At 51.3% G+C, this 26,877-nt stretch overlaps 2 protein-coding genes and 1 long non-coding RNA gene across 3 annotated transcripts in view; all 3 read right to left on the bottom strand.

Moving 5' to 3' along the window:
• Positions 1 to 5,228, bottom strand: part of NETO2 (neuropilin and tolloid like 2) — a 23,025-nt gene extending 17,797 nt beyond the window's left edge. The window contains 3 exon segments of the mRNA XM_023746478.1: positions 3,020 to 3,215; positions 3,923 to 3,988; positions 5,024 to 5,228. Of these exon segments, the coding sequence (XP_023602246.1) occupies positions 3,020 to 3,215; positions 3,923 to 3,988; positions 5,024 to 5,228 (467 nt within the window).
• A 2,933-nt stretch (positions 5,229 to 8,161) lies between these two features.
• The window catches only part of ITFG1 (integrin alpha FG-GAP repeat containing 1), a 45,679-nt gene continuing 26,963 nt past the window's right edge, over positions 8,162 to 26,877 (bottom strand). Inside the window, exons 8-17 of the mRNA XM_014447601.2 lie at positions 26,471 to 26,565; positions 24,025 to 24,197; positions 21,533 to 21,683; positions 19,921 to 20,029; positions 15,308 to 15,351; positions 14,885 to 14,963; positions 13,136 to 13,260; positions 12,511 to 12,593; positions 10,870 to 10,987; positions 8,162 to 8,492 (exon numbers count right to left, since the gene is read on the bottom strand). Coding sequence (XP_014303087.1) covers positions 8,433 to 8,492; positions 10,870 to 10,987; positions 12,511 to 12,593; positions 13,136 to 13,260; positions 14,885 to 14,963; positions 15,308 to 15,351; positions 19,921 to 20,029; positions 21,533 to 21,683; positions 24,025 to 24,197; positions 26,471 to 26,565 — 1,037 coding nt within the window. The 3' untranslated portion in view covers positions 8,162 to 8,432. The remainder of the gene's footprint in view (positions 8,493 to 10,869; positions 10,988 to 12,510; positions 12,594 to 13,135; positions 13,261 to 14,884; positions 14,964 to 15,307; positions 15,352 to 19,920; positions 20,030 to 21,532; positions 21,684 to 24,024; positions 24,198 to 26,470; positions 26,566 to 26,877) is intronic.
• LOC111823791 lies at positions 16,191 to 18,660 on the bottom strand. The gene is made up of 2 exons (XR_002826894.1): positions 17,459 to 18,660; positions 16,191 to 17,021 (listed from the first exon to the last, which is right to left on the bottom strand). It is a non-coding gene; the product is annotated as an uncharacterized LOC111823791 (long non-coding RNA).

The following is a 26,877-nucleotide window of genomic DNA, read 5'->3' as shown; positions in this document are numbered from 1 at the left end:
GTGGCGGCGGGCGCGGGGGGAGCCCGGCTCATTTAAGCGCGGAGCGCGAGGCGCCGCGTGCCGGGCCGCCGCCCGCGCGCAGGTCCCGCCCCTCCCGCCCCGCCCCGCCCGCGCCCCTCGCCCTCGCGGCCAATCGCCCCTGGAGGGCGGCGCCTCAGACCCGCGGGGCCCGATGGGCTGGGTCTTGGGGTCCTGGGGTCCCGGGGTCTCGGGGTTCTGGGGTCGCCGTCCCCGCCCGGGATGGGTCGGAACCGCCGCCGCGGGAGGCCGGCGCCCTGGGGGAGCGGCACCGACTCCTCGGCCTCCTGGGGCCGCAGTTCAAGGTCAAAGCTGCCCGGCTCAGTCCCGCTTCCCCACCCGCCGGGGCCCAGGGGCCCTTACGCGTCACCCGCCCTTCGGCGCCGGGTGGTTGGCCTGACCCGCGGGAACGTCTCCAGCGCGTCCTGACCGCTTCCTCGGTTGCCAGGCACCGGGACCAAGCGCTTGCGTTTGAGCTTTAACCCTCAGTCTCGCCGCGGTAGGTGCCGCGGGAGGCTGGGGAATCGGAGGCCCGAGAGGGGGCTGTGTGCACAGCCAGGCGGCGAGGGAGGGAGGTAGGGAGGGTGGGAGGGAGGGCGGGCTGGGGACCCCGACACCTGCTCCAGACCTGCCCTACCAGCCACGGAGCCAGGCTCTTGGGTCGCTCGACTCCGTTGATAAAAAGCTCCAGCTCTGCCAGCTGCTGCGCAGTGCCCGGTGTGAAGGGCCCGGCTGCATGTGCTCCTTAGTAATTTGATCACCTACTTGTTTATTTGTTCTTCCCCCGGACCCCCCTCCCCCCACTCCATCCACCTGTGAGCTGCTTGGCCCGCCAGCGAGCACTGACCTATGACCCAGGAGGTCAGGGTGCGATTCCCGGTCAGGGCACAGGCCCGGGTTGCTGGCTCAACGCCCAGTAGGGGGCCTGCAGGAGGCAGCCGATCCGTGATTCCCTCTCATCATTGATGTCTCTCTCTTTCCCTCTCCCTTCCTCTCTGAAATCAATAAAAATAAATTTTTAAAAATCTATAAAGTTGCTTGCAGGCAGGGAGGCTCGCACATGCTCTCAGCACTTACTGTGTTAGCCACGTCCCGGAGGCAACGATAGCTGCTGGGAGCATCCCTGCCCCAAGAAGCATCATCTGTGCCTGTGCTGACACACAGTAGAACCTCCAGCGTATCTGTCCGGCCAGGTCTCATTAGGGACGATGTCAGGCACCTGCAGGAAACCTCCAAGGTGGTCAAGAAGACTCTTTCCTTCTCTCCCTCCAAGAGGCAGAGGAGCGAGTGTCCGCAGGGTTTGCTAGTGAACATACTCGATCCCAGTAAGCACCAAGGCAGCGGTTCTCAACCTGTGGGTCGCGACCCCTTTGGCGGCTGAACGACCCTTTCACAGGGGTCGCCTAAGACCATCCTGCATATCAGATATTTACATGACGATTCATCACAGTAGCAACATTACAGTTATGAAGTAGCAACGAAAATAATGTTATGGTTGGGTCACAGCATGAGGAACTGTATTTAAAGGGCCAGAAGGTTGAGAACCACTGCACCAAGACCTCCAGCCCGTGGCCGTGCCCAAGGAGGGGTCACAGGGGCATGTGTGGGCTCACCCATCACCCGCCGTCACATCGAGATGGCAACGTTTACAAGCCCGTTCCACAGACACAATCCAGGGCCCACGGGGAGACGGGCACGCACGGAGAGTCAGCTCTGAGCACAGGAGGCAGCTCTGAGCGGGTGGGCAGCGGGACTTGGGAGGAAGGCGCCGTCTCTGCTTCTGCAACATGGCAGGTTCCACAGGCACAGTGGCCCAGGGAAGGGAGAAGGTGTGTGTGATGTCATCGGTGGAGGGGTGACACTTTCAGAGAAGAAGGGCTGGGGGTGGCGAGTGGAGAGGGGAAGAGGGGAGGAGGGGAGCGTCCGTCTGGGGGAGCGCTGTGCTGGGAGGCAGTGGTTACAGGGGACGGAGGTGGGCTTTGGCCGAGGAGACCCAGCTGGACCGACAGGCAGCGGAGTCTGCTCTTGATTGAGGAGGCCAGAGGCACAGGTTTTCACAGGGGAAGGTTCAGTGGCAGCGAGTTCAGGCTGTAACAGGAGAGATGAAAGCAACCGTAGTAATTTATTTAAAAAAAATATGTTTATCAATGTCAGAGAGGAAGGGAGAGGGGGAGAGAGAAACATCCATGATGAGAGAGAGTCATGGATCTGCTGCCTCCTGCACGCCCAACACTGGGGATCGAGCCCGCAACCTGGGCCTATGCCCTGATCGGGAATTGAACCGTGACCTCCTGGTTCATAGGTCGGCGCTCACCCACTGAGCCGCGCGGCCAGGCCCACTGTAGTCATGTAACAAGCACACGCACAGCACATGTTCATTCAGCCTCGCAGCTCTTTTTTTTTTTTTTTAAAAAATATATTTTATTGATTTTTTACAGAGAGGAAGGGAGAGTGATAGAAAGTTAGAAACATCAATGAGAGAGAAACATCGATCAGCCGCCTCCTGCACATCCCCCACTGGGGATGTGCCCGCAACCCAGGTACATGCCCTTGACCGGAATCGAACCTGGGACCCTTGAGTCCGCAGGCCGACGCTCTATCCACTGAGCCAAACCGGTTTTGGCCAGCCTCGCAGCTCTTACTGGTGCTGCCACCGTGACGGAACCCAGGGGTTGGGTGGGGAGCAGCCCCCCGAGGAGGGGCTGGCTGGGGAGCAGCCCCTGGGGAGGGGCTGGCTGGGGAGCAGCCCCGAGGAGGGGCTGGCAGTGGTCACTGCGTCTCCCTGGGGGACGCCTTTTCGCATGGACTGTGCGAGGGCAGCAGCGTGTGGAGTGGAGTTTGCAGGGAGGAGGGGAAGCACAGACTGTGGCTGAGGCTGCGGAGAGGCCATATGCTCCCGAAGCGAGAGGCGAGCCCTGCGCATGCTTCTCAGCCGGGGGTTCTGGATCCAGTTGCCTTTTCCCGGAAGCCCACCAGGAGCGCCCGGTCTGTCCCCGCTTACCTGCCAGCGCCCCGGCACGGCTCCTGGCCTCCTGCCCGCTCTTCCTGGCACAGGCCTAGCCTCTGCGGCTCCTCCCAGAGTCCCGCCCGCAGCGCATGGTTCCCGCCCCCCAGTCTCTCCTGCGGCCCCAGGATGGCCGTCTGCTCCAGTGATTGTTGCTTAAACCTGTTTACTCGCAGCCGCAGCCGAACGCAGGCTGGTTCAGTGGGACAACATGAAGCCATCATGTTAACGTGGGAAGTCCTTTCCTTTAGCGCTTCCCACCCATGGATGCCTGGTTACAACAATACAAAGGGTGGACTGTGGTGGTCAATTCCCACACAGGGGAAATACGTGTGCAGCTACTGTAGTTTAGTTGTCCCTGCTCTTTTTTTTAAAAATATAGTTTTATTGATTTCAGAGAGAGGAAGGGAGAGGGAGAGATAGAAGAATCAATGATAAGAGAGTAATTGATCGGCTGCCTCCTGCACGCCCCACACTGGGGATCCAGCCCCCAACCCGGGCATGTGCCCTGACCGGGAATCGAACTGTGACCTCCTGGTGCGTGGATTGATGCTCAACCACTGAGCCCCGCGGCCGGGCTCGTTGTCCCTGTGTTTGAACTTTATGTGAAGAGTATCATGCTGTATATCTTCTTATGTGTCTTGCCTTTTCGCTTAACTTTATGAGATGAACGTGTGCGTGTGGTTTTGTGGAGCTGGATGTCATTATGTGTCACGGCTGCAGGGTATGTCATTGCGTATCAGTCCCCTGAGACGGGCATTTCGGCAGCCGGTGGCTGTTGGCCATTAGGCACGCTGCCACCGTGTTTGCAGTCGGCTCTCCACAGGTGTGGCATCCTCAGATTCAACCAACTGTGGGTCGGAAGTACTTGGGGAAAATGTTATGTTTTTGCCGACTTACAGTCTGTCGTTGGGCCTTCGATGGCTGGGTCCGTACTGCCCACGTACAGCCTTTCCTGGTCATTCCCTAAACGTCACAGGATGGCAACTGTTTAGGTAGTTTTAGGTCTGACAAGTAACCTAGAGATGACTTAAGGTACACAGGGGGATGTGTGCAGGTTGCATGCAAATACTATACTATCTATAATAATAAAAGCATAATATGCTAATTAGACCGGACAGCTGAACATCCTTCTGGACAAAGCCACGGTGACTGCGAGGGCCGAGGGCCAGCAGCCACGGCGTCCGGCAGCGGCAGCAGTGGTGGGGTGACGGGGGTGGCACCTTCCCCTGATCGGCCCAGTTGCCTCCCGCAGAGGGAGGCCAGACTCCGTCAGTAGGACATCCCCTGTGGACTGTGAGAGGGGGCAGGCCGGGCTGAGGGACCCCCTCCAGTGCATGAATTTTCGTGCACCGGGCCTCTAGTTTTATATAAGGGACTTGAGCACCCACAGATTTTGGTATCTGGGGGGTGGGGGGACTAGCAACACTCCCCCGCAATACCAAGGGTGGATGGCACCCCTATACCCTGGTGTACATGTGCAAGGATTTCTGTTGGTGTGGAATGAAAGGATACAGAGCGTCAACTTCAGGCAAAAGGAAGAGCAATCACTGCTTTATGAAGCCCCACTAAGGTGGGTAAGATTTCTCTCGCTCCACCTCCATTCCAGCACTTGGTTATTGTCAGCTGTTCTACCACTTGTCAACCTGGTAGGTAGATGTTTAGTGGCATCTCCATGAAGTTGTCATTTGAAATTTCCTTAACAGTCAGGTGGAACACCTGTGTAAATGTACTCCAATCGATCAAACATCTCCTTTATCGATTGTGTTGTGACTTAAAGAAAACGCCACTCCCTGTCCCAGGGTCATGAAGTTATTTACGTCCAAACACTACGAGCTTATGCATTTGCATTTCACATCGAGGTGCCTGAGCCACCCGTCTCTTCGCTGACACCGCACTGTCTTGGTTATCGTCATTTCATCTTAAATTTTTATACCCGACGGCAACTTCTTGTTCTTTTTCAAGAGCGTCTTGGCTGCTCTTGGCCCTTCGCATTCCCACGTCCATTTTCGAAACAGCTCATCAAGTTCAGCAACATCAACAAAACCCGCTGGGCATTGAGAGATTTGACGTCGTCTCCATACGTAGTGGTGCTGTCCATGAACATGGTATGACTGCGTTTGTTGAAGATCTGTTTCACGTTCCTCAGAGGAGTTTCACCGTTGGCCCAGCAGAGACGTGGTGGACTGTGCTTGAGTAGATACATTATCTGTAGCTCTCCCTTCACTCATTTCTGACATTGGTTATTTGTGCCCTCCCCCCTCCCCCTTTTATTTTGTAGGCACAGATCTATGAAGACACATATTACAAGCAGAATGGCATATCACAGCCATACAGCTAGTAACTTACACAGTCCGTAAATCATGGCTGACCTGGACATTTACTGTCCTTTAAAGAAATACGGCGATTGATGTAGTGATGGGGAATTATGTGTTACGGGAAAGGGAGCCTTCTATTTTGATGATGTAGGTAAGGAGCACAGAGTGGTCCATACTGATCGATGGCTGAGCATGCTACCCTGGTACACAGTCCTCGGTAATGTATGTTTGCTTACTTATACCCAAGGGTTTTGAAAAGTGCCATCACCAGCCCTAACTAGATACACTATTGGCTTGTTTATTTCAAATCCATCTCAAATCGGGGGAAACTACAGGTAGGAGTAATTTTATTTAATTATTTACTTTTAAATATATATATATTTTAAAATATATTTTTATTTATTTCAAAGAGGAAGGGAGAGGAAGAGATAGAAACATCAATGATGAGAATCATTGATTGGCTGCCTCCTGCACGCCCCCTACTGGGGATCGAGCCCCCAACCCGGGCATGTGCCCTGACCGGAATCGAACCCGGGACCCTTCAGTCCCCAGGCCAACTCTATCCATTGAGCCAAACCGGCTAGGGCATAGGTAGGAGTAATTTTAAACTCGAAAGTATGACTGTTGCTCTCAGATTTTCAATCCGAGTTTAGATGTCCCAAGTGGCATATAAAATGTTCCCTTTTGTTTTCCTTCATAGAGGCTCCTGGGGCAGCCTGTCACCAATGATTGGTAAGTGTGGGAGCATACAGGCCCAGCCTTCTTATTAAAAAAAATATTTTTCTTGATTTCAGAGAGGAAGGGAGAGGGAGAAAAACATCAACGAATCGTGGATCGGCTGCCTTCTGTACGCGCCCCCCCTGGGGATGGAGCTCGCAACCCAGGCATGTGCCCTGACTGGGAATTGAACCGTGACCTCCGGGTCCATAGATTGATGCTCACCCACTGAACCACACCGGCCGGGCAAGGCTCAGCCCTCTAACCTAGCCTGGGACCGGTTAGGAGACAGGGGAGCTCATCCGATCTTGAAACTCACTGTTGGCTCATTTGAGGCCTCCAGTGAGAAGGCACTGGCTGTTGGACACAAGGCCAGTTTCAGCTGCTTTTTTGAGTCGCTCTAGCTATTTGTAAGGGTTACCATTTACTGGCTTTGCTCCTTCTTGGAGGTCTTCTGAAGGACAGAAGGAAAATTATTTTTTAATACATGGACTGAAACTCGTTCTCTTGCAGTGACTGTCAGAATCCACTGGGCCCGTGTGAACCGGAGGTTCATGATGGACTCGAGTGGTCCTGCGTTTCCTGTATCTCGCAACACGCTGCTCCGGGCTTCCCTGGGAGGCGGCTACCCGTGCAGCCCGCTCCTGTGCTCTGTGCCGGTGAGAACCTGCCTGTGGGGTGCTCTTCCCAGGTGTGCGGGTGCTCCATGCGGCGAGGGTGCCTGCCTTGGTCTCTCTCCAGTAACGGGTCCCGCCTTTCCTTGGCGAGAGGGGAAGGGGAGGGCAGTGTGTGTAGAAGCTATGAGCTTTCCGCCCGAGGCCCAGGAGGGAGAACCGTTTTGGGAATCCCGCTTTTGAAAAAGCATCACGGTTTTTGAGGGGTAGATGGGGACAACAGGGCGGGTCCACGAATGGCTAACGGCCCAGCCGCTTCCTGCTCCAGGATCATCGCTTAGACCAGCCGTGGGCAAACTACAGCCCGCGGGCCGGATTCGGCCCGTTTGAAATGAATAAAACTAAAAAAAAAAAAAAGACCGTACCCTTTTATGTAATGATGTTTACTTTGAATTTATATTAGTTCACACAAACACTCCATCCATGCTTTTGTTCCGGCCCTCCGGTCCAGTTTAAGAACCCATTGTGGCCCTCGAGTCAAAAAGTTTGCCCACCCCTGGCTTAGACTCATGGACATGCCTGGCGAGGACTCAGGCCGGAACGTTTATTAGGAAGACACGCTAACATGCTTAGACACAGAGCCGCGCAGACACGTTCTCGGGGACCCGCAGGGAAGAAAACACCATGAGGGCAAAAGTGACTGTTCTCAGGGGACTTTCGTTTTAGAGCCGCCGAATGTCCATTTCACCAAAGACAACTGTGGGGGCTGCTCCGTGAGCTCCCCAGCTCGGATCTGAGCCTGTGGGAACTCCGGCGAGGTGGAGCCCACGGAAGTTCGCACAGACGTGGTGTTGGGAGGTGAGCCTCGGCTCCCGCAAGCGCTAGAGAAGGAAACTCGACTGTGGCCGTGGCCTCCGGGTGCGCCCGCAGCGGCTCCGCCCGGAAATCCACGCTCTGTGAGGGGAGGGGTGAAGTTTCAGGGCCGTCCGTTGGTGGAGGGCACCGCCATATCTGTATTAATATGAGCGCACACACCCTCTGTAAGGATAGCAGCCACTGAGGAGTTAGCTTTTCCGCATGTGATTCCTGATGCCGGAAATAAGATTCTGGGAGTCTGTGCATTTTGATGTCAGTGTGGACGTCTAAGGAAAGTACCCAACGTAGCAATGACCCTGACCGCTCACGCTGTGCTGGGCGCTGAGCTCCTGGCAGATGCCCTGTCCCACCAGCGCCCGCCCCACTGATGACCAAGGAGACGGCTCCGGGGCTAGGCATCGGCCACGTTCCCACCGCCTGCGAGGCTGGGACCGGGGCTAAGGCAGCCTGTCCCAGCGGATTCCAGAGCCGGATTCCCAGCCCCCGTGCTGTTTGCCATCAGTGAGGCCCCGACCTGCCAGACGGGGGGCAGGTGGGTAACTTCACCTCAGAGACGCTCACCAGTGTATCGTTGGGGTGAGAAGCGAGACCAAGTCAAGCGGAACATAAACCCCTGCTCATTTAAATAGTTTATTTACAGGCTTTCCCGTCACCATCATTCTATGACGATTATAAACACGGACACAGCGCATGCACCGCCCAGGAAGGAATAGACTGCTCGGTACAACCCCAGACCCACCCGCTGCCAGAGCTCCCGGCGCCTCCGGCCATGACCGAGGCGCTCCCCAGATCACAAAGGACGCGTCACTTATAAATAACGTTCACCCCCCTTTCCTGTCTCAGCCAAACCCGGCGTTTCCGTGAATCCAGCGAGCGCCGGGCAGGTCACATGGCGTCGAAGTGAAACCGGTGGGCTTCCTGCCGCTTCTCTCTGTCGTCCGCTTTCTGAAAGAGACGCAGACCCGGTTATAAACGCAGGAAGTGGCACCAGACGCCTCAGCTCTGGGATAAAGAGGTTCATTTAGAAAAGCCTCAGCAGTGGACGGACACAGGTGCTTCTGGAACAGTCTGTGCCCGGGTTTGAAGCTTGCAGGATCGATTTTCTACATACTGAGTTACACGGACTCTAACAGCCAACAGGAGCTGTTCCCTAAACGCTTCCTTTTGATCACGTAGCATTTATGTGAAAGTCGGAGTAAACATGAGGTTCTGTAAGGACAGAACAGCGATCACATTTCTCACTCCTGCCCCTGCCTGATGTTAGTGAATCTAAGTCATATTAAAGTACATTCATTATTTTGGGGCTACCCTATTGATTTAGCAGATATCAATTGACTCTGTTCCCAGCAAAGTACTGTGCTTGGTACTTTGAGGGATTAAAAAGACCCTCATTTTTGTATTTTGTTCTCAAGGAACTTAAAGCTTAGAAAGAAAAAAGCCAAACATACTGCATAGTATTTCAGAATAAAAAGTGAAAAATATGCCCAGCCGGTGTGGCTCAGTGGTTGATGATCGACAGATGAACCAGGAGGTCAGGGTTCAATTCCAGTCAAGGGCACAGGCCCAGGTTGTGGGCTCGATCCCCAGTGGGGGGTGTGCAGGAGGCAGCCGATGGATGATTCTCTCTCATCGTCAATGTTTCTCTCTCTTTCCCTCTCCCTCCCTCTCTGAAATCAATAAAAACATATATTTAAAAGTGAAAAATGCTGCCCATGTCCTGAGAGAGAGATGACTTTAGCTGAAGCTGGCGGGCGCGTGTGGAAAGCAGGGAGCCTGGGCGGGTGAGTGGTTAGGAAGCGGAAGGAGGGAGCAGCCAGCGTGGGTGCGATGGACGGGAGGCAGGCAGGGCACCAGTGCCCGTGGAGGCAGCACAGGTTTGTGCATAACCCTCCCTTGCGCCAGGCGGCATGAGGGTGGGAGCCCAGTGTGTCGACCGTCATCAGATCCCCGAGAAGCTAAGGGAATGGATGCCTCAGTGTAGGTGCAGCGCTTGGGGGATCTCAGACCGCAGACCGCCACCTGATGGTCTGACCAACTTCGAAGGCCACCCTGGTCCCACCCCTTAGTCGCTCTGAGGATGAGCCGACTGCAGCCCTGTTATCACATTTCTCATGTGAAAGGAGTGATATTTTTGAAGAGAGAAGCCATGAGCATTTACCAGACAGGGGGCGTGTTCTCTTTTCATCAGTTAAAGAACAGCAAAGGCCGGGGCGGTGACTTCAGGGAACGTTTAGTAACTGATGGCGGGCACGGCAGCCCGGAGGGCGGTGCACAAGGAAATACTTTCGGGACACGAAGGAGCCCTTTTCGGGAAAGCACTTTGTGACCTGCTAGTTACGTACTTATATTCATGTACGAGTGGGAATGAGCCTTTTCAATTTGCATCTAAACCGCCACTAACTGTGGTCACCGCCTGGTCCCCTCATGGGCGCTGTGTGAAAACGTGCATGTGTGGAGTTTTGGTTTTAATTATTCAGGCTGTTACACTGAAGCGCCGAAGTCAGTTCAGTGCAGAGAATACCTGACAGAAGGCGGATGGGCCACTTCAGCTCCTCGCCCGCCCGAGAGCTGGGCCCGCTGTGAGCCTGTGGGCTCGATTCTTCTCAGGGAGGGAGGAAGGGAGGGAGGGAGAGAGAGAGAGAGAGAGAGAAGGAGACGGAGAGAGGGGAGAGGGGTCATCCCCGCAGAAGGCCGTCCGCGGCTCTCCCAGGAAATCATGGACACTCATCAAAAATGATGACCATTGTTTCAGGCCATTAGGAAATTGTTTCCAATTAAATTTTTCCCATGTACCTGGTGACTTGGGGTGATCACTCTACCACTATTGCACAACATCAACATTTTAAAGTAAATTGTCTCCTGTGATCTGTATGACCTGCCGAGACATAGTCCCTTAAGGGGATAAAGCAAGTCTCAATAAGGTGACATTATGGCTCTGGCCAGCATGTCCAGTGGTTAGAACGTTGGCCCAAGCACCGAAGGGTCGAGGGTTCGATTCCTGGTCAAGGGCACGTACCTGGGCTGCAGGTTCGATCCCTGGACCCGGTCAGGGCAGGTGCAGGAGGCAACCAATTGATATGCTTCTCCCATATTGATGTTTCTCTTTATGTCTTTCCCTCCCTCCCTCCCTCCCTCCCTCCCTCCCTCCCTCCCTCCCACTCTCTCTAAAAGCCAGTGGGGAAGATGTCCTCGGGCGAGGATTAACAACAACAAGACATCATGGACAGAAATGGACAAATCAGAAAACCTTACTCATGTCACAGGCCTAAGATGCGGTGTTTGAAAGAGCAGCCTATTACTTAACCAAAGCGAGCGCACGGACCTTCTCCTGCCAGTGCAGGATGCCGATGATGGCCAGGATGAAGACGCAGACGCCGATGAGCGCGATGGCCGTCAGCAGGACGATGTTGCTCGGCGTGAGGTACAGCTTGGCGCTCCAGCTGCCGATGCAACGGAAGAGTCAGAATAAGATACAATTCTTAACTTAAAGATACAATTCTACCGAGACCAAAACGCAGGACAGCTTATGAATGAATCCATTCATTCATTCAAGTCATTCCCCATCTGTCCATGTGTTACCAACACACAGAAGCCACTGCGTTCAGGCAGGACTAACCATGCTGGCCCTGCGGGGTCAGCTTTTACTCGGCGGCCTGGCGTCGGGCCGCTGTGACATGTCTCCTTGCTCCTGTGGACACTGCTCTGAGGTACATTTGACAAGGGTACTTGGGACAATGTTAGGCGCTGCTTTCACATCCTGCTTGCCTTGTTAATTCGACACCTTGAACTCTACGCCATTAGCCACAGGATTTCGGTACGATTCCGTATCCTCCTTTTTTGGGCCTCTGCTCACAGAGGTACTACGACCAACTAAGACAACCACGTGACCAGCTGGTGCAGAGAGACGGCTTGTGGGGAGCTTGGGTCGTCCCTGCGTCGCGGGGGAGGGCTGACGCCCACGCGGACGGGAGACTCCTGACCAGGGGTCCTCAGACTTTTTAAACAGGGGGCCAGTTCACTGTCCCTCAGACCATTGGAGGGCCGGACTATAGTTTAAAAAGAAACTAGTCGGCTGCTAAGCAACAGGCAGCGGCGGCAAAAACACCCGGCGGGCAGGATAAATGTTTTCGGCGGGCCGCATGTGGCCCGCGGGCCGTAGTTTGAGGACCCCTGCTCCTGACAGAATCACCCGACAACAGGCAGACTTTAGCGTAAACAGAAGCAGGTCTTTCTTGTGACACAGCCCACAGCCAGCACCTGCACAGCCCGGGAGCCTGAGGCAGGTCTACACTGCAGGGGGTGCTACACAAATCACTTTTGTTCTCCCCAAAAAGAGCTAATGGATATATTTTCATTTTAGAAGTTTAATAAAGGTAAGATGGTTCTATGAATGGCAAGTAGCGACTGACTTATTTGGGGCTAATTAAAATTTATTGATCCATAAGTTAGTCTCTAGTGAGTAAATCTCAAAATACGCCTCAAAGTAAAATCAATTTGGCTTTTATTACGTACGTAAATCTGCAAAGAACATTTCTTCAGAAAGAACAAGAGAACCATGAGGAATGTGGAGATTGCAGAGGGAAGCTGTAACAGTTTTCCGGAAGCTCAGGAGAGAACAGGAACGAGCTGAGGTTGGCTGCTCCCGGCCCGTCACCTGACTACTGTGGATGTACCTCCGTGAACGCTTTTATGAAAAAGATCGCTGCTTATTAAAAACCCAGCACCCTGACATGTTAGAATTTACAGCTAGTAAACTGAGGCCCAATTTATTTAGGTGGAACGTGTATAAACTCCTCCTTGTTAACCTGCTGGTTTTCGGATAAGGTTGAATTTGTCTGCACAGGAGCACCGGGGCTTCTGTGTGGGGTGTGCAGTCACGGGGTCTGGGGGGCAGGGGGGGAGGAGTGCAGTGCGGGCCCCCCTCCGGGGGAGCACAGCAGGGAGGGAGCGCAGGCGGCCTTACCTCCGAGGCATGTTGTGCGGGTAAGGAATGACGATCAGCTGCGAGTTGGGGATGATGGCGGTCCACTCCTGCTTCCGCACCGACTGCAAGGAGGAGGGAGGACTCAGCATCTGGTCCACTTACCCTCTCTCCTCTCCACGAAGGAGCGGACAAGCGCGCTCTGGCTTCATGGAGCCCTGGGCACGGGAAGCTGCATCACATACACAGCGCCCAGGCAGGGCTCCCTGAGGCACAATGTGTGTGGTCTTTCAGGGAAGGGTCGCATTTCCGCCTCCGGGTGCGTTCATTCAACAAACAGTATTATTTATGCGCAGCCGTCACCTTTCCCAGTGCTGCGTACTGAGGCCGCTTGGAGCTCAGAGCGGAGGGAGTCTGACAAGCACGTGAGACTCGGTGAGTGAGCTGGCGAGGAAAGCAGGCGGAGGGCCAGGGGTCACGAGGCTCATGGCGAGGAGGCGGGAACTCTAGCTTCCCATTAGGACGTGCTCCAGCCAGGCCACTACCAGCAATTCTCTTAGCTCTTGATTTGAATCATTGCAATTCAATTCAAGATTCTGAATTCAGATGTTTGAACAGTGAATATTAGAATATAGGTTACTTGTAAACAAAATGTATTTGTACTCGCCTTCTCTCCAGATGGACGGGGAATCCCGACATAAAGATGATCGAGGAAGTTCGCACTTCGACCTAAGCCAAGTACATTGTAGGGCAGCTGGAGAGCTAGATGTGCCGACTGGCTGAGTTGTCCAGCTACGTTTATTAAAAAAAAAAACACCTTTGGAAACAATGCTCATCAAATATTAAAATGATAAACTGGTAAAAATATGAATAGAATCTCAGGCGAAATCTTTCGTTCTAACAAGTCTGGCCCTGCAGTTTCTCATTTTCTTTGATTTTTCAGACTATGTCTGACTCACTGCATCTGTGCAGACGGGACCTCTAACTGCTGAGCAGCTGAATGAGCTGCACACTTTCTCAGTTTCTCACACTCTGTGTTATGTAAGGCGTTCATTCACTCAGCCATCCCATTTCTGTCCTTATACCAAAGGGAGGGGTCAGCTGCCGCTTAGAGGTATCTGCATCGTCCCTCCGTCCCTCCCTCTTTCCTTCCAGTGAGAAAAAAATCACTATCACTAGTTGAGCCCCCATCCCCCCGTTGACTTGGCTCATCCTGTCAGATCTTTAGTTGATGTGAGATTAAGGTAAGGGGACAATTCTTGCAAAAACTCGTTTTTTCAGAGAGAAATCATGTCATGGATATTCCAGAGGGCATTCTAGCTTTTTCCATTCTCTTTTGTTACCGATTTTGACACAAAAATAAGCCTGAATAATGTTTGCTCAAGCTAAAGAAAGATAATACCAGCGAGTCCTGGATATTCTGGTTTAACAAGCATCTGAATTAAAATGTAAAGAAGTAATTTGTTCAAACTGTCTATATCCTCATTTACGTTTCCTTGACCAACATCGTCTATTAAAGTGTTTGATTATAATTGCTTGTCAATTTCTCCTTGAAATTTGAAAGTTTTTGTATTATGGGATGTTTCTGTGCGGAGGCAGGAGCATGGCTGGGAGTTTAAACGTGTACAATTAGCTAAACAGGAGGCTCACTGGGGTGCACTGCTGTGAGGCCGTCAGATACAACAAGAAGGGCCGTACAGTGAGCTCTCCCATATTCCGGGTCCATAAAAATGGAGAATAAAAGCAACTCGGCTGATGCTTCTTCACGGCGAGGCCCCTGGAGCCTCAGAGAGGCACTGAGAGGTACGGTCCTGTTCTTACTTAGAGAATTGGGACGATCACAGCTGCGTTTACTGCGACCTGAACCCCCTCTCAGGCCGCCAGCGTCTGTCAAGAGCTCACACCCTTCGCTTAGTCTTACTTCTTTTTTGTCTGAATTGCATTTCCCTTTATTGTTGCTTCAAAAGTAGAGCTAGAGTTTTTCTTAATGATCATATATCAAAACTAGCTCTATGTAATATTCTAGCTTCTATTCCACTAGGAAAAAACTAGGATTACTTTAGGTTGTAGATTGGATTCCTAATTTTTATTTCTTCTGAGAGGCGCTTTGCTAACTAATTTACCATTGCACAATTTGATCAAGGTAACTCCAGTAATTTCTCTCAATCTCTGCTACTTCAACTGAAGAATTGTGTAACAACTTGGCTTCATCACAATCGGGAAATCTGAGGAATTGATATATTTGTCATGAGGAGCTTCTGTGATCTGCTGATGAGCGTCCACAGAAAGACTAGGTGTGATACGAAGGGGAAGGTTTATGAAGCGCGTGAAAGCCTGCTAGCTGTTGTCACCAGCTGACTTTGCCAGTAGACTGACTGCAGGGGTCCTGTGCGTTGTGAACTGGTGCCGGTCTTACCTGAACCATTTTTCGGATATCCATTTGCATCCACGGTTGTGTACATGATGTAAGGGCCGGGCTGGTTCACGCCAAAGGGCTGCAATAAAAAAAAGAGTTGAGCCTGGGGCAGTAGTGAGTCATATTGTTGGACGTCTAGGAGCTGACGTTGTCTCTCATATACGGGTCAGCGTCCTGAGCAGTTCTCCTCGGAGAACGGTCACTACTTGAAGGCGGGCAGCCCCCTGAGAAGCCCCGCCCTCAGCATGTCTGCATTCCCCAGTCTGGAGCTGCTCTGTGTGAACAGCCCTACCAGGCGGGCCTGTTTGTTAAAAACAATCTTCAGAGTGCCGATGTGATGGTAACCTATGACAACTAGTTTGTGTGCATCTATTTTCATGCAAAGAATTTCTCAGAAATATTTACAACTGAGAGTTTACTTACTGTTATCTTACGAGGACAGTCATTAGAACAGAGGCCACTAAGAACTGTGGAGAAATAAAGAAAAGGCTCTTTATTATCCTATATAGTAAAAGCACAATATGCAAATTGACTGAATGGCGGAATGACCGGTCGCTATTTCGCGCACTGACCACCAGGGGGCAGACGCTCGACGCAGGAGCTGCCCGCTGGTGGTCAGTAGGCTCAGCCAGAAGCCGGGCTCACAGCTGGCGAGCGCAGCAGCGGTGGTGGGAGCCTCTCCCGCCTCCGCTGCAGGTGGAGAGTAAGGAGCAAGAGGTCCCGGACTGCGAGAGCCCCGGACTGTGAGAGGGCGCAGGCTAGGCTGAGGGACAACTCCCCTCCCACCCCCCCCCTGCACGAATCTCGTGCACCGGGCCTCTAGTTACTGATAAAATGTAAGCTTATATTTAAAGAAAACTCTTACTGTTTCACCTAAAATCTATTAATATGCTCTTTCGGTTGATAATCACACACAGAAACCAATTCATTTCTTTAGATCTGAGTAAATTAAATTTTTGTTGTTCACTTTATACCAGTGTTTCAAAAGCCTTTGTGAAGCAATCAGAATGCTAATATATAGGTGCGATAATTCTGGTTACATCCAGCTATAGCTACTGTGGGTTTTATTTTCCAACTGGTTAGCTCCATTTCAAGGATGACTTGGAATCTGACAAAAGTGCCAAACGCAAACCAATTAAAATGCCTGCTGAGAAAAACAAATAGAACATTTAGTTCTTTATGTCTCAAACTAGACTTTTCCCATTTATATAGTCAAAGTTTCTGGTCACAGATTTTGGGCACGTTTGATAGCTGTTATAGAAAACATAACTATAAAATAATTGATGAGTCTAATGTACAACAAATATACAAAAATAAAGACACATTTATTCTATAATCACCCAAAAAGAGAAGGCGAGAATATGTGAACAGTCTTTCTAGGAGCCACCTGAGTATGAGACACAGCTGTGCTACTGCTGCTGCAGGTGCGGTGACGCCGTGTAACAAAGCAGACACATGCTATTACGTAAACATCCTGTGTGTGATGAGTTAGAGCTGACAGTTCCGCTCAGCACGCAGGAATTATCTCGATAATAGTTACGAATGTGCCAGTTCAAACAGATCCATAGGAAAATGGGTTCTTCTATTTACTTCTATTCTGTGACTATAAAATGAAACTGTTCTAACAGGAGTACAAAGGCACTAAGACACGAGTGTGGTTATTTCATCGTGCGAGAAGAGAGCTGCTCACACACTGAAGGCGTGAATGTAACTTCACGTTTACATTAAGTACAACTTCAGGGAAGAGTGAAGTAAATGTCTTCTACTTGCAACACAGTGTCAATGGTTAAGGTTCTTATCCCGGGACAGTGACTGGTTCTCACTGGTTTCTTCTCAAGGGTTTTTCTGTTTGTTTTTTTGTTCATCTTCCCTCAGCTCTAGGCAGACATTAGTATTTCTCCATTTGTCCCAAAGTGACTTTCACAAGCCTTCACTGAAAGCACCATTCTGCTGAACAGTAATGATCTGCTCACAGTCTGTGTTTCTGACCAGCAGGTAGGCTCTGCGTCATTTCCTCACCGTCTCGGGGCCTGCGCCAACGTCGCTGCTCAGTAAATACTCGGGATGGCAGGAACAAGATGGATTATTCAGTACATGGCACTGGATAATGGGCCACTTGGAGGAAAATGAAGTTAGACTAGAACGGAGAACATAAAAATTACATTTGGCAGTGGCCCAAATAATATGAAAAGACAATTTAAAAATGAGCAAAAGATTTGAACAGGCATTTCTCCAAAGAAGAGACGGACAAGTTCATGAGAAGGTGAGCGGCTTCGTTAGCAGCGAGGACAACTCGCACCAAACCAGCGAGTGCGTGCTACTCGGTCCAAGAGCGGAAGCACCCAGCACGCCCTCCACAGAGGGCTCCAAACACGCCAGGGACAGCGCTCCGCCTGCACAGGGAAGAATCCTGTCCTGGGCCACCCACGGGAACCCTGAGGACGTTGTGCTGAGAGAAGTAAGCCAGACACGAGAGGACCGATGCTGCACAATTCCACAATGAGGTGCCCGAGGAGCCACGTTCATGGACAGTGGAATGGCGGTGACCGGGGTACATGCATCCACGGTACTTACTTCTGGGTCTTATCTTAAGGCTTTTGGCAGGGACAGCGGAACTACCTCTGGAGAGATTACTAAGCATCATTTTCACAAACTTCTTTCATTGATGTCCTGGTGAGTGGCGGACTCTGCACGCGGATCTGTCATTGATGCTCGTCCTTAGGCCTCTCGGAAGACAGCGAGGTAAGTGCAGGGGCCCCGCCCCTCAGTCAGAGGGGAGCCGAAGCTGGGCCCGGACGCCACTCCAGGCACAAAGCACACGGAGCTCTGAACGGCCATGTGGCCACTGGACACCGACTCGCCCGGAAGACGCGTTCCCCTGCTTCAGGGGAGGCGGGAGAGGAAGGCCCGCGGGACCGCTGTTTGCTGTACAGGGGATGCTGTGTCGTGTTTAGCAACCTGAGAATTTTTCTCAGTCACATGATGGGCTCTCGCGTTCTGTACAGAGCAAGCTAAAAACGGGCTTGTATCCTGTATCTCTTTTTGTTTTTACAAGACTTCCTCTGTCAAATGTGAAGTTTTGTATGGTAGCAACGGGGCCAGAAATGATAAGCCTTCAGTATGTCGTCGATACATGTTGCACATATGTTCCCGAATGTGCCTTCCTTGGTTTTTACACGGTTCAGGAAGGGATGAGCCCAGTGCTTGAGCGTCACTAATATTCTGCATGTAACACTTTCTGTAATACTTTCTATGCCCGGGACTGCGAGCGCTTCCCAGGACACGCAGCCCCGGAGCCTCGGGCGGCGGCCCGGCCTGGGTACCCTCCGACGTGGGTAGGAAGTCACGGGCCACAGCCTCAGGAGACTCTTAGGTTTTACACTCTTTACACGCGTCTTTTCAAGCACACGCCCTAGAACAGTATAAGGAAGCCCACGGACACACGGCACAGCTTCAACTGTCAGCAGCACGTGGCCGACCACGTCCACGGCCACTTCCTGCTCCCGGGCCCCGCAGGGGAACCGCAGGCCTGCGTTCCCGTGCCAGCGCATGGCTGTCCGGCTGCTCCTTCTGTAAGGAGGTGGCCTTCTCTGAGCGGCCACGTGTGTCCACGCTGCCGGCCACTGTGGCCCTGTTTCTGATCTGCTTCAGGGAGAACCCCGCCCTAACTGGACTAGGACTCCGATTTTTTATTTGCTATTATTTTTAAATTTATCTTTATTGCTAAAAGTATTACAGATGTCCCCCTTTTCCCACCACAGACCCCCTCCACCCAAGATAAGCATACCAAATATACAGCATGTTTAAAAAATTTATTTTAGCCCTAGCCAGTTTGGCTCAGAGGATAGAGCATCGGCCTGCAGACCAAAGGGTCCCAGGTTCGATTCCTGTCAAGGGCAAGTCCCTTGGTTGCAGGCTCCTCCCCGGCCCAGGCCCTGGTCACGTGCAGGAGGCAACCAATCAATGTGTTGCTCTCACAGAGATGTTTCTCTCTGTCTTTCCCTCTCTCTTTGACTCTCCCTAAAATTTAATGGAAAAAATATCCTTGGGTGAGGATTAAGACAAAAACACCCAAAAGAAACAAACAAAAAATTTTTAGTTCTAAAATAGCCAAATAATCCCCTTCGAAATGGCCGAGGGGACAGTCACATGGACAGTAAGTGTAGACTCATGCTAGCTTCCTGTGGCCTCATGGGTAATGGAGCCGGGAGTCATCCTCGCTCATTCAAATGAGAGGGCATTTGCTAGAAAATTCTCAGAAAGCAAAATTACATGCTCTGTCATTTTCATTTCTCAAATCTCCTAATACTCACTCATATTTCTGTGGCTTTTCTATGTTCAGCTAATTAGGACCATTTCAAAACTGTAATATTCATATGAAATACATGTCACTTCATTAACAAATAGACTGATGGCTATCTTGGTGTAACTGTAATGACAGCAATAACAGAGGCAGTTCCCTTCTAACACCAGTTCATGGTAAAACTCCCAGCAAACCGGAAACGGGCGACTTCCCCCACACAGAGCGCCTACAGGGCCCACGGCTCATCATGCTCAATGGGGAGACGGGCGGCTTCCCCCTGATCAGAAACAGGCATGGACGTCCGCTCTCACCACGTCCACACAGGGACGGGCATTCTCGAGAGAGCAAGAGCAGGGGAAAGGCATAGCCCTGAGAGAAAGAAATGGAACCGGCCTCTTTACAAACGACATGACCGTCTATGGAGAAAGTCCCCGGGAACCTAAAAAACACGCCCATGCGGAAACCAGACCAAACAGCAGTAACATTTACAATCACTTCGAAGGGAACAGACACAGGCAGACGCTGACAGCGCGCGTGCAGGGTTTGTGTGTGGCCGGGGTCAGCGAGGGACGGAACCCTGGGCACTGAGTGAGTGCGTACACCGGGGAACGGAGCGAGGAGGCATCCCCAACAGGAAGGTGACGGAGAGCCTTTGAGGTGATTGGGTTGGGAACGGGAGTCATGGTAGGAATTCGTGTGAATACGAATGACAAAGCACAAACCGAACACTCACCGATGACTTTCACAAAGTAGGCATCTGCCTCGAAGTTGTTCTTTAGCGCGTGGATGGCCAAGTCGCTCCTCGTGTGCCCTTTACTGAGCACCACGATGTCCAGGATGCCCTGGGGAACAGACGGAGCGGTGAGAGCCAACCCCGAGCGGCTGGGAAGTGCTGGACACGCAGGGCACGTTTCTCACCTAAATGTGAACCGTACTCAACCCCATGTTCCAAGTACAGTGGGGCCTTGACTTACGAGCTTAATTCGTTCCGAGACCGAGCTCGTTAAGGAGCTCGTTAACTCAAATTACTCTATCAACTCAATGCAAAAAATTGGCCGAGAGACAGCTGGTATCTCAAAAAACTCATTAGTCGGGACACTCGTAAGTCAAGGCCCCACTGTACAAATGCCATTAACAAGATCTAAGCCCGGAGTAGGAAAACACAAGTGAAAAACATTGCTAATTTAGATCCCCGGGGATTACAGCGCTTTGCTAGACTTCCTTCCAGGCTGACGTGAAGGCCCGGGACAGGGACAGGGACGTCCACAGCATGGCCACACCCGGGCAAAGAGCACCGACTGCCCGGCCGCCGCTCCTGCTCCCTTTCCCTGCGGAGGGGAAGCTCCGCTCATCCTATTGGAGGAAAAGGTGCGCCCTTCAGCGTCTCTGCCGCCCCCTCGTGAGGCTGACCAGTGACCAGCTTCCCCCGTTAGCCGCCTGGGTTTCTCCTGTAAACTGACGATGTTCTTTTTCTCGAGGGAGTTTTGGTGACTTCTATCAGTTTATATAAACCCTTTTCAGAGTAAGGATATTAATTATTTGATTCTTTCATAGCAAATTTATTTCCCAGAGTCAAAAACAATTTTAAATTTCATTCATTTAAATTTCATTTGGGAGGTCTTTTCTGTAGAGGAATTAAAAATTGATTTGTAGGCCATTCCCTGGGACCTTTTCGCCAGTTATTTCTATGCTTGAAAACTGCCAATAAAGGTGAAATAACAGGAGGTTTGGTGGCAGAGACACAGAACAAGGGCCTGGATAATCCATGACTGAGAACCAGCCGCTTGTAACAAACAACACGAGCAAAGGGGGGTTAGGACAGACGTGCCCGCCCTGCCTGGAATGATGAGGGCACTCACAGGCTGCCTGCATCAGCGCTGGAGCCGAACGCATTTGTATCAGACACACGACTCTCCTGAGCGGACACCTGGCTTTCACGGGAGGAGGGAGCCAGGCCCTGCGTGCCTTTCCCACGCTCACCGCAGCTGAAGGCCGACGCGCAGCCCCGGGCACAGGTGCGCCCGTAGCTCACACCGCGAGGAGCCCGAGCCACTCCCGCCCTGGGCAGGTGCAGGGGCTGGTACCTGCGGGCGGCGCTCCGTCTGCGGTGCACACGCCCCTGCCCGTCTCAGAGCCTCTCTCGGGGGGCAAACACGCACAGCAGGGGTGTTTTCACGTTTCCCTGCGCTGCTTGGCCAGTGGTGTCGGAAGTGTGTCCCCCTCCTCCAGCCTCAGAGGGGCTTTCCTGAACGAACGCATTTGCTTTCAGGGCCTCATCTATTTCCTGGTCAGACAGGGTGAGTGAGAGAGCGGGGAGCGATCAGACCCGCCCAGCGTGGACTCACGTCTTCGTAGATGTCGAAGAAGGTGGCGACCTGGGCCTCCCTGATCTGACTCAGGTCCGACAGCTCCCAGTACACGCGGAACATGCGGTGCGCCCCCTCGCAGCTGGCGTTGTTACAGGGCACGTTCTCCAGCAAGAAGGCCTGCTGGCTGCTGCAAGGGAGGACCAGCATTTAGGACGCGGACACAGACAGGCTACTCAGACGTGAAGGGTGAGACATCACGACAGGGCACCCTGATCATCCGCTCGCAGGAGGCGCCGTGCGGTTAGGGAGCTGTGCCGCGGCGATCGGGCGGGGAAGAGGAAGGGAGGAGGGACAGGGGTGGGGATGAGGGGTGGCTGCCCGTTTCCCTCCGAGTGGCTGGGTGTGAGGCATCAGCTGAGATGGGGTTCGGGAGAGAGGATTGCTTCAGGTTCGGGTGCGATGGGGAGTCCAGGGGCAGGTCCACCGGCGGCTACACACACAGGCACAAGAACTAACCACATTTAAATTTCAATTCTATCTTCTTGGGGAAAGTTTGACAACATGCTGAGTTAAGATAATTACGTACCTTAAGGAAAGGGCATTATCCCATCAATGAAAACGCATTAAACCAGGAATGTATACACAATCACCTATTAAACCCTTTCTTAAGCAGAGGACAAAACATTTAGATAATTAACTAACAGAGAAAAAGCAGATGAAAATCATTAATTAGAGCTTCTATGAAGCTGAAAACTTTCTCCTCGTCAGGTCTTTCTTGGCCTTGAGTGGCCCCAATTTAAGATTCACGCTCATCATGCGAAGTCCTTCTACCCTGCCTGGGAGGTGAGAGAAGTCTCAGTTCTTGAAATAATGATGGCTTGGAAACTGCCGCGTCATGGCGTAGCCGTGATCATGGAAATTTACAGCAAATGTCACTAATTAGCAGTGACTCCCATGTTAGGGCACTCGGGGCAATAAGGGAAGAACACGGTTCAGAGACTGAAACTGCTCTCCCGGAATTCCCCCCCGGCCGCCACGCGCCAGGAGGCGAGCCCGGGCCCCAGGCCCCTCCTCACTCTGTGGGCGCCGTGGCACATGAAGTGATGTCCCTGGGGTCTACTTGGTTCGGACCTTCACTTACTCGCGAGGGAGGGAGGTAGTTTCTAAGGCCTATGGCCACGGCATTGTCACAGTAACAGTTTCCTGCTCACAAACCACGCGCCACATTTCCCACAGGAACCCGAGCGCGTCAGCCTGCCGTTCTGCTCTGTGAGGGGGACGCTGGTCGCCCACCTCCTGAAAGGACTTAGAATGAGTAACAGATGTGTTTTCTCGGAAGGTGAGAATCCCCGGCCTCTCCCTTACGTTTCCTCAACTGCTGGTTTTGTTTGTCAAAGGACACCACGTGTGGGCCTAAACAGAAATGCTGGCAGTAAATCTTTTTCTGGTGATAATTGTGGTAGGACTTCCAATACTACGCTGAATAAGAGAGGTGAGCGCGGGCATCCATGTCTTGTTCCTGATCTTAGAAAAAACTTCCAGCTTTTCATCACTGACTATGTTAGCTGTGGTTTGTGGCCCTTACGGTGTTAGGTATGTCCCTTCTATGCCCACCTCACTGAGAGGTTTATAATACATGGATGTTGAATTCTGTCAAGTGGTTTTCCTGCATGTACTGAGATGATCATATGACTTTTATCCTTCATTCAGTTTATGTGATGTATTATGCTGCTTGATTGGTGGATAGTAAACCATCCTTGCATTCCTGGAATAAATTTCAGTTGATCATGGTTATGATTTTTTTATGTATTGCTGAATTTTTTTGGAGGATTTTTGCATCTATGTTAATATAAGAGGGTGGCTTGTAATTTTCTTTTTTGGTAATGTCTTTCTCTGGTTTTGGTATTAGGATAATGTTGGTCTTGTAGAATGAATTTGAAAACTTCCCCTCCTCTTCAATTTTTAAATTACTTAGAACAGGATAGGGATGAATTCTTCTTGGAATGTTTGGTAAAACTCACCTGGGAAGCTGTCTGGTTCTGGACTTCACTGAATAAAAAATAAATTTTTCGCTTTCTATTAGATGTCCACCTTTGTTCTACAGAAAATAAATCTGTGAAAAAGAACTAGTGTTCTTTTATTCTCTTTCTTTTAAAAAAATATACTTTTATTGATTTCAGAGAGAGAAAGGGAGAGGGAGAGAGAGAGAAACATCAATGATGAGAGAGAACCACTGATTGGTTGCCTCCTGCACACCCCATACTGGGGATCGTGCCTGCAACCCGGGCATGTGCCCTGACTGGGAATGGAACTGTGACCTCCTGGTTCATAGGTTGGTGCTTAACCACTGAGCCAGGCCGGGTGGGCGGAAGGGGTGTTCTAAGCAGCTGGAGGAAGTTCATGGACTACTAAAGAAAGGATCCAAGCTGGTCTTGTTATGTAAGGGCCGGTACCACACTGGGGTGCTACTTAGTTACAAAGTGTCACGTGATGATATTTACACGTCTCACGCGACTCACTTCCCGTACCTGCCAGAGGTGTTCTTCAGTATGGCCAGGGCGTCCGGGTAGCCGTCCATGTTGTAGTCTCCAATGCGAAGGGTGATTGGAATCGGAATTTCCATCGGGTGCTGTTCTTGCACAAACGGCACAAAGCCCCAGAGCGTGCCCTTGTTGCTGAAATCTTGCAAGACTGGAACCCACTATGAATAGGAGAGAGAGACGAGACTGTTTTACAGTCAGTTTAGAAAAAAAATTCACCATTCGCAAAACAAGGAATCCGTTCAAGTCCTTAAGAGAAACATCATCTTATTTAAGTTCTTTCTCTCTACAAGAGGGTGGGGTATCATAATTTACTCTGATGAACTGATATTCTGGGAGAAAGTTCTCTTTAAAATTTATTACTAGTCATCTTTCACTGAACCGGCACATACAGCCTCAGAAGGTTTTTCACAGAATTCCAGAATCTTAGGATTAAAATGACATGACTAATGACATAGCTGAATTGCCCATTTTAAAACCTGTGTTGACTGGAACTATAACCTCAAATAAATATTGTTAAAAATTAGAGCAAACTGCAATATGTAGCTGATGTCCTTTCAGGAGGATCGGTTAGGGGGGAGTTAGAACCCGACCAAGTTCTTTCTGGACGACCTCGTTCCCTGCTGGGCCTGATACGTGACCGTGAGCTTGGCCATCACCCCAGAGCCCACCCACCAGCCCGATGAGCCCGGCCTGCCCCGGAGAACGAGCTTTATCACTAAAAGAGCCGGAAGCTCCAAAGTCAGTAAGTTCTTCATTTCTAAATTAATAATGAACAGAACAGAGAGAATAGGTTGATTTTAAAATAAGCTTTTGGAAATAAATCCCTTTCTTTTCCGAATGCCCCCATTTTCCCTTTGTGCAGCCTAATGCACACTATGAATGTGAAGAGCGGGAAGACGCTGTTAGAAGCACAGATGCGCCCAGAGTGAGCTCAGGGCGGGGACACCGGCCGGTAGCTGGAGACACCGCGACAGAGCAGGCGCAGCTGGCCGGCCGGGCAGGCAGCAAGCACCCCTGCAGGGTTTCTCTTAGGAGCAGGTGAGCTATAGTGAAAACGGCTCCTGGAAAAGGACTCCTGTCACGGGTACCCGGACACCCTCCAGGCTTCTGAAGAAAGCATAACTTGCCGTGGAGAAGACACTTAAAGACATAGTGACAGAAAACAAGGCGCTTAAAAAAAACCTGTCTATCTTTAACCACTTTTTCAATCTCATAAAGTAAGAAAGTATTAAATAGCATCAAAGTGTTCTCATGTTTCACTGGACTGAAAAAGATTGGTTTTGTTTGGGAAGATGGGAAACTTCATAAAGTGCCAACTGATCACCGATTTCTGGAGGCTGACAGCTTATTAATGAGAACGCATTCCTGTGAAGGTAAATGCATTAGGGCCTGAAAAGCAAAACGTCTCTTCATTAACGCGACATCCTAACAGTCACCACAGCCCTGGGACATGCATCTCCCAGAGGCTGACTGTGTGCGGATGAGCGTGCGGGGTCTGCCACCTGAAGACGGCCCCAACCACCAGGCTTACTGACACCTACGAACCGACGTGAGGTATGTGTGACCTCATGTTTTCAGTGATTCAAACTTTAAGAAACTTCAAGATAATAACACTTAGGATTGTAATAGCTAAGAGTGTTTAAAATGCTATTACATTTACTGGGATGACAATGGTTATAGAATTACACAGGTTTCGGACGTACAGCTCCACAATACATCACCTGTGTATTGTGTTTCGTGTTCCAAGCTTCCTTCCATCACCATTTATCCCGTCTTCACCCCGCCCCTTCCCTCGGGCAATCACCGCACCCGCTGTCTGTGGAGACTTGTTCTCGTTAGTGTCTTAGTATAAAAGGCGACGTTTGTACTTACAAGGGCTAAAAGTCAATGTGTTATTCTATCCTCTTTACCTCCAAGAAGAAAGGAAAAGGGATTAGTTCTACCCTATTACTGCTTTCCCGCCAGGCGCTGTCCACATGGAGAAATTTTCAATGTCATGACCTATTGTTTCCGCGTTAGTCCTTGGCTGTGACTATCGGATCCTAAATTGTTCACCTACAGGCTAAGGGAGGAATCGGCGGGAGATGACATAGATCTCGATATCGCAGACAGAAACCCGATTAGCCTGAAAGTGGATACGATGCTCTTCATTAGTCCTGGTTAGAGTTATGGTGCGTGTACCTTCCCCCCGCATATAAAATGCTAACAGATCATTTAATTACAGGATCAAGAACAGGTTTTCTTTACCTGCAATGATTACAACAGCACTTTCCCCCTCAATAAACCAATCAAGACTAGATGGAAACGCATTTCACTAAGTGAGGACGTCGATCATTCGGTTTCTCTCTGCTCTATTCTTCAGATGATCTTTCCTGACCTCCGAGCCTGCTTTTCAAGGCGGGACCCCATCGACATTAGCGAAGTGATGTACCTTCTCTGTCCCGGACCTCGCCAGGTAGATGGCGCTTCTCTGGCAGCCGCGATCCTCACAGCCCGGGAGCAAGTGGTCCATGTGCCCGTCTCCATCTGCGAAAGAAGCGCCCAGTCCACCAGCAGCCCCTACACGTGTGCTCCCGGAGCAGGGCACGCTCCTGCCCGCCCCCCGGGCACACCGGGCAAGCTGGCGGAACTGGCTCCCTGTTTTAACTGCTCACCTTTCTGGGCTAAATATTTACCCAAAGTGGGAAAAAAGGCCCCATTTCAGGGTCTAATGTTAAAATCGCCCATTTAAAAAAATGGGGCTTTATGCCGAAACCGGTTTGGCTTAGTGGATGGAGCGTCGGCCTGCGGACTGAAGGGTCCCGGGTTCGATTCCGGTCAAGGCATGTGCCTGGGTTG

The sequence above is a fragment of the Myotis lucifugus genome, unplaced genomic scaffold, assembly GCF_000147115.1.
Source record: "Myotis lucifugus unplaced genomic scaffold, Myoluc2.0 scaffold_686, whole genome shotgun sequence".
Taxonomy (NCBI): Eukaryota; Metazoa; Chordata; class Mammalia; order Chiroptera; family Vespertilionidae; genus Myotis; species Myotis lucifugus.
Note: the sequence above shows the minus strand (reverse complement) of the source record. Positions and strands in the feature narration are given on the sequence as shown.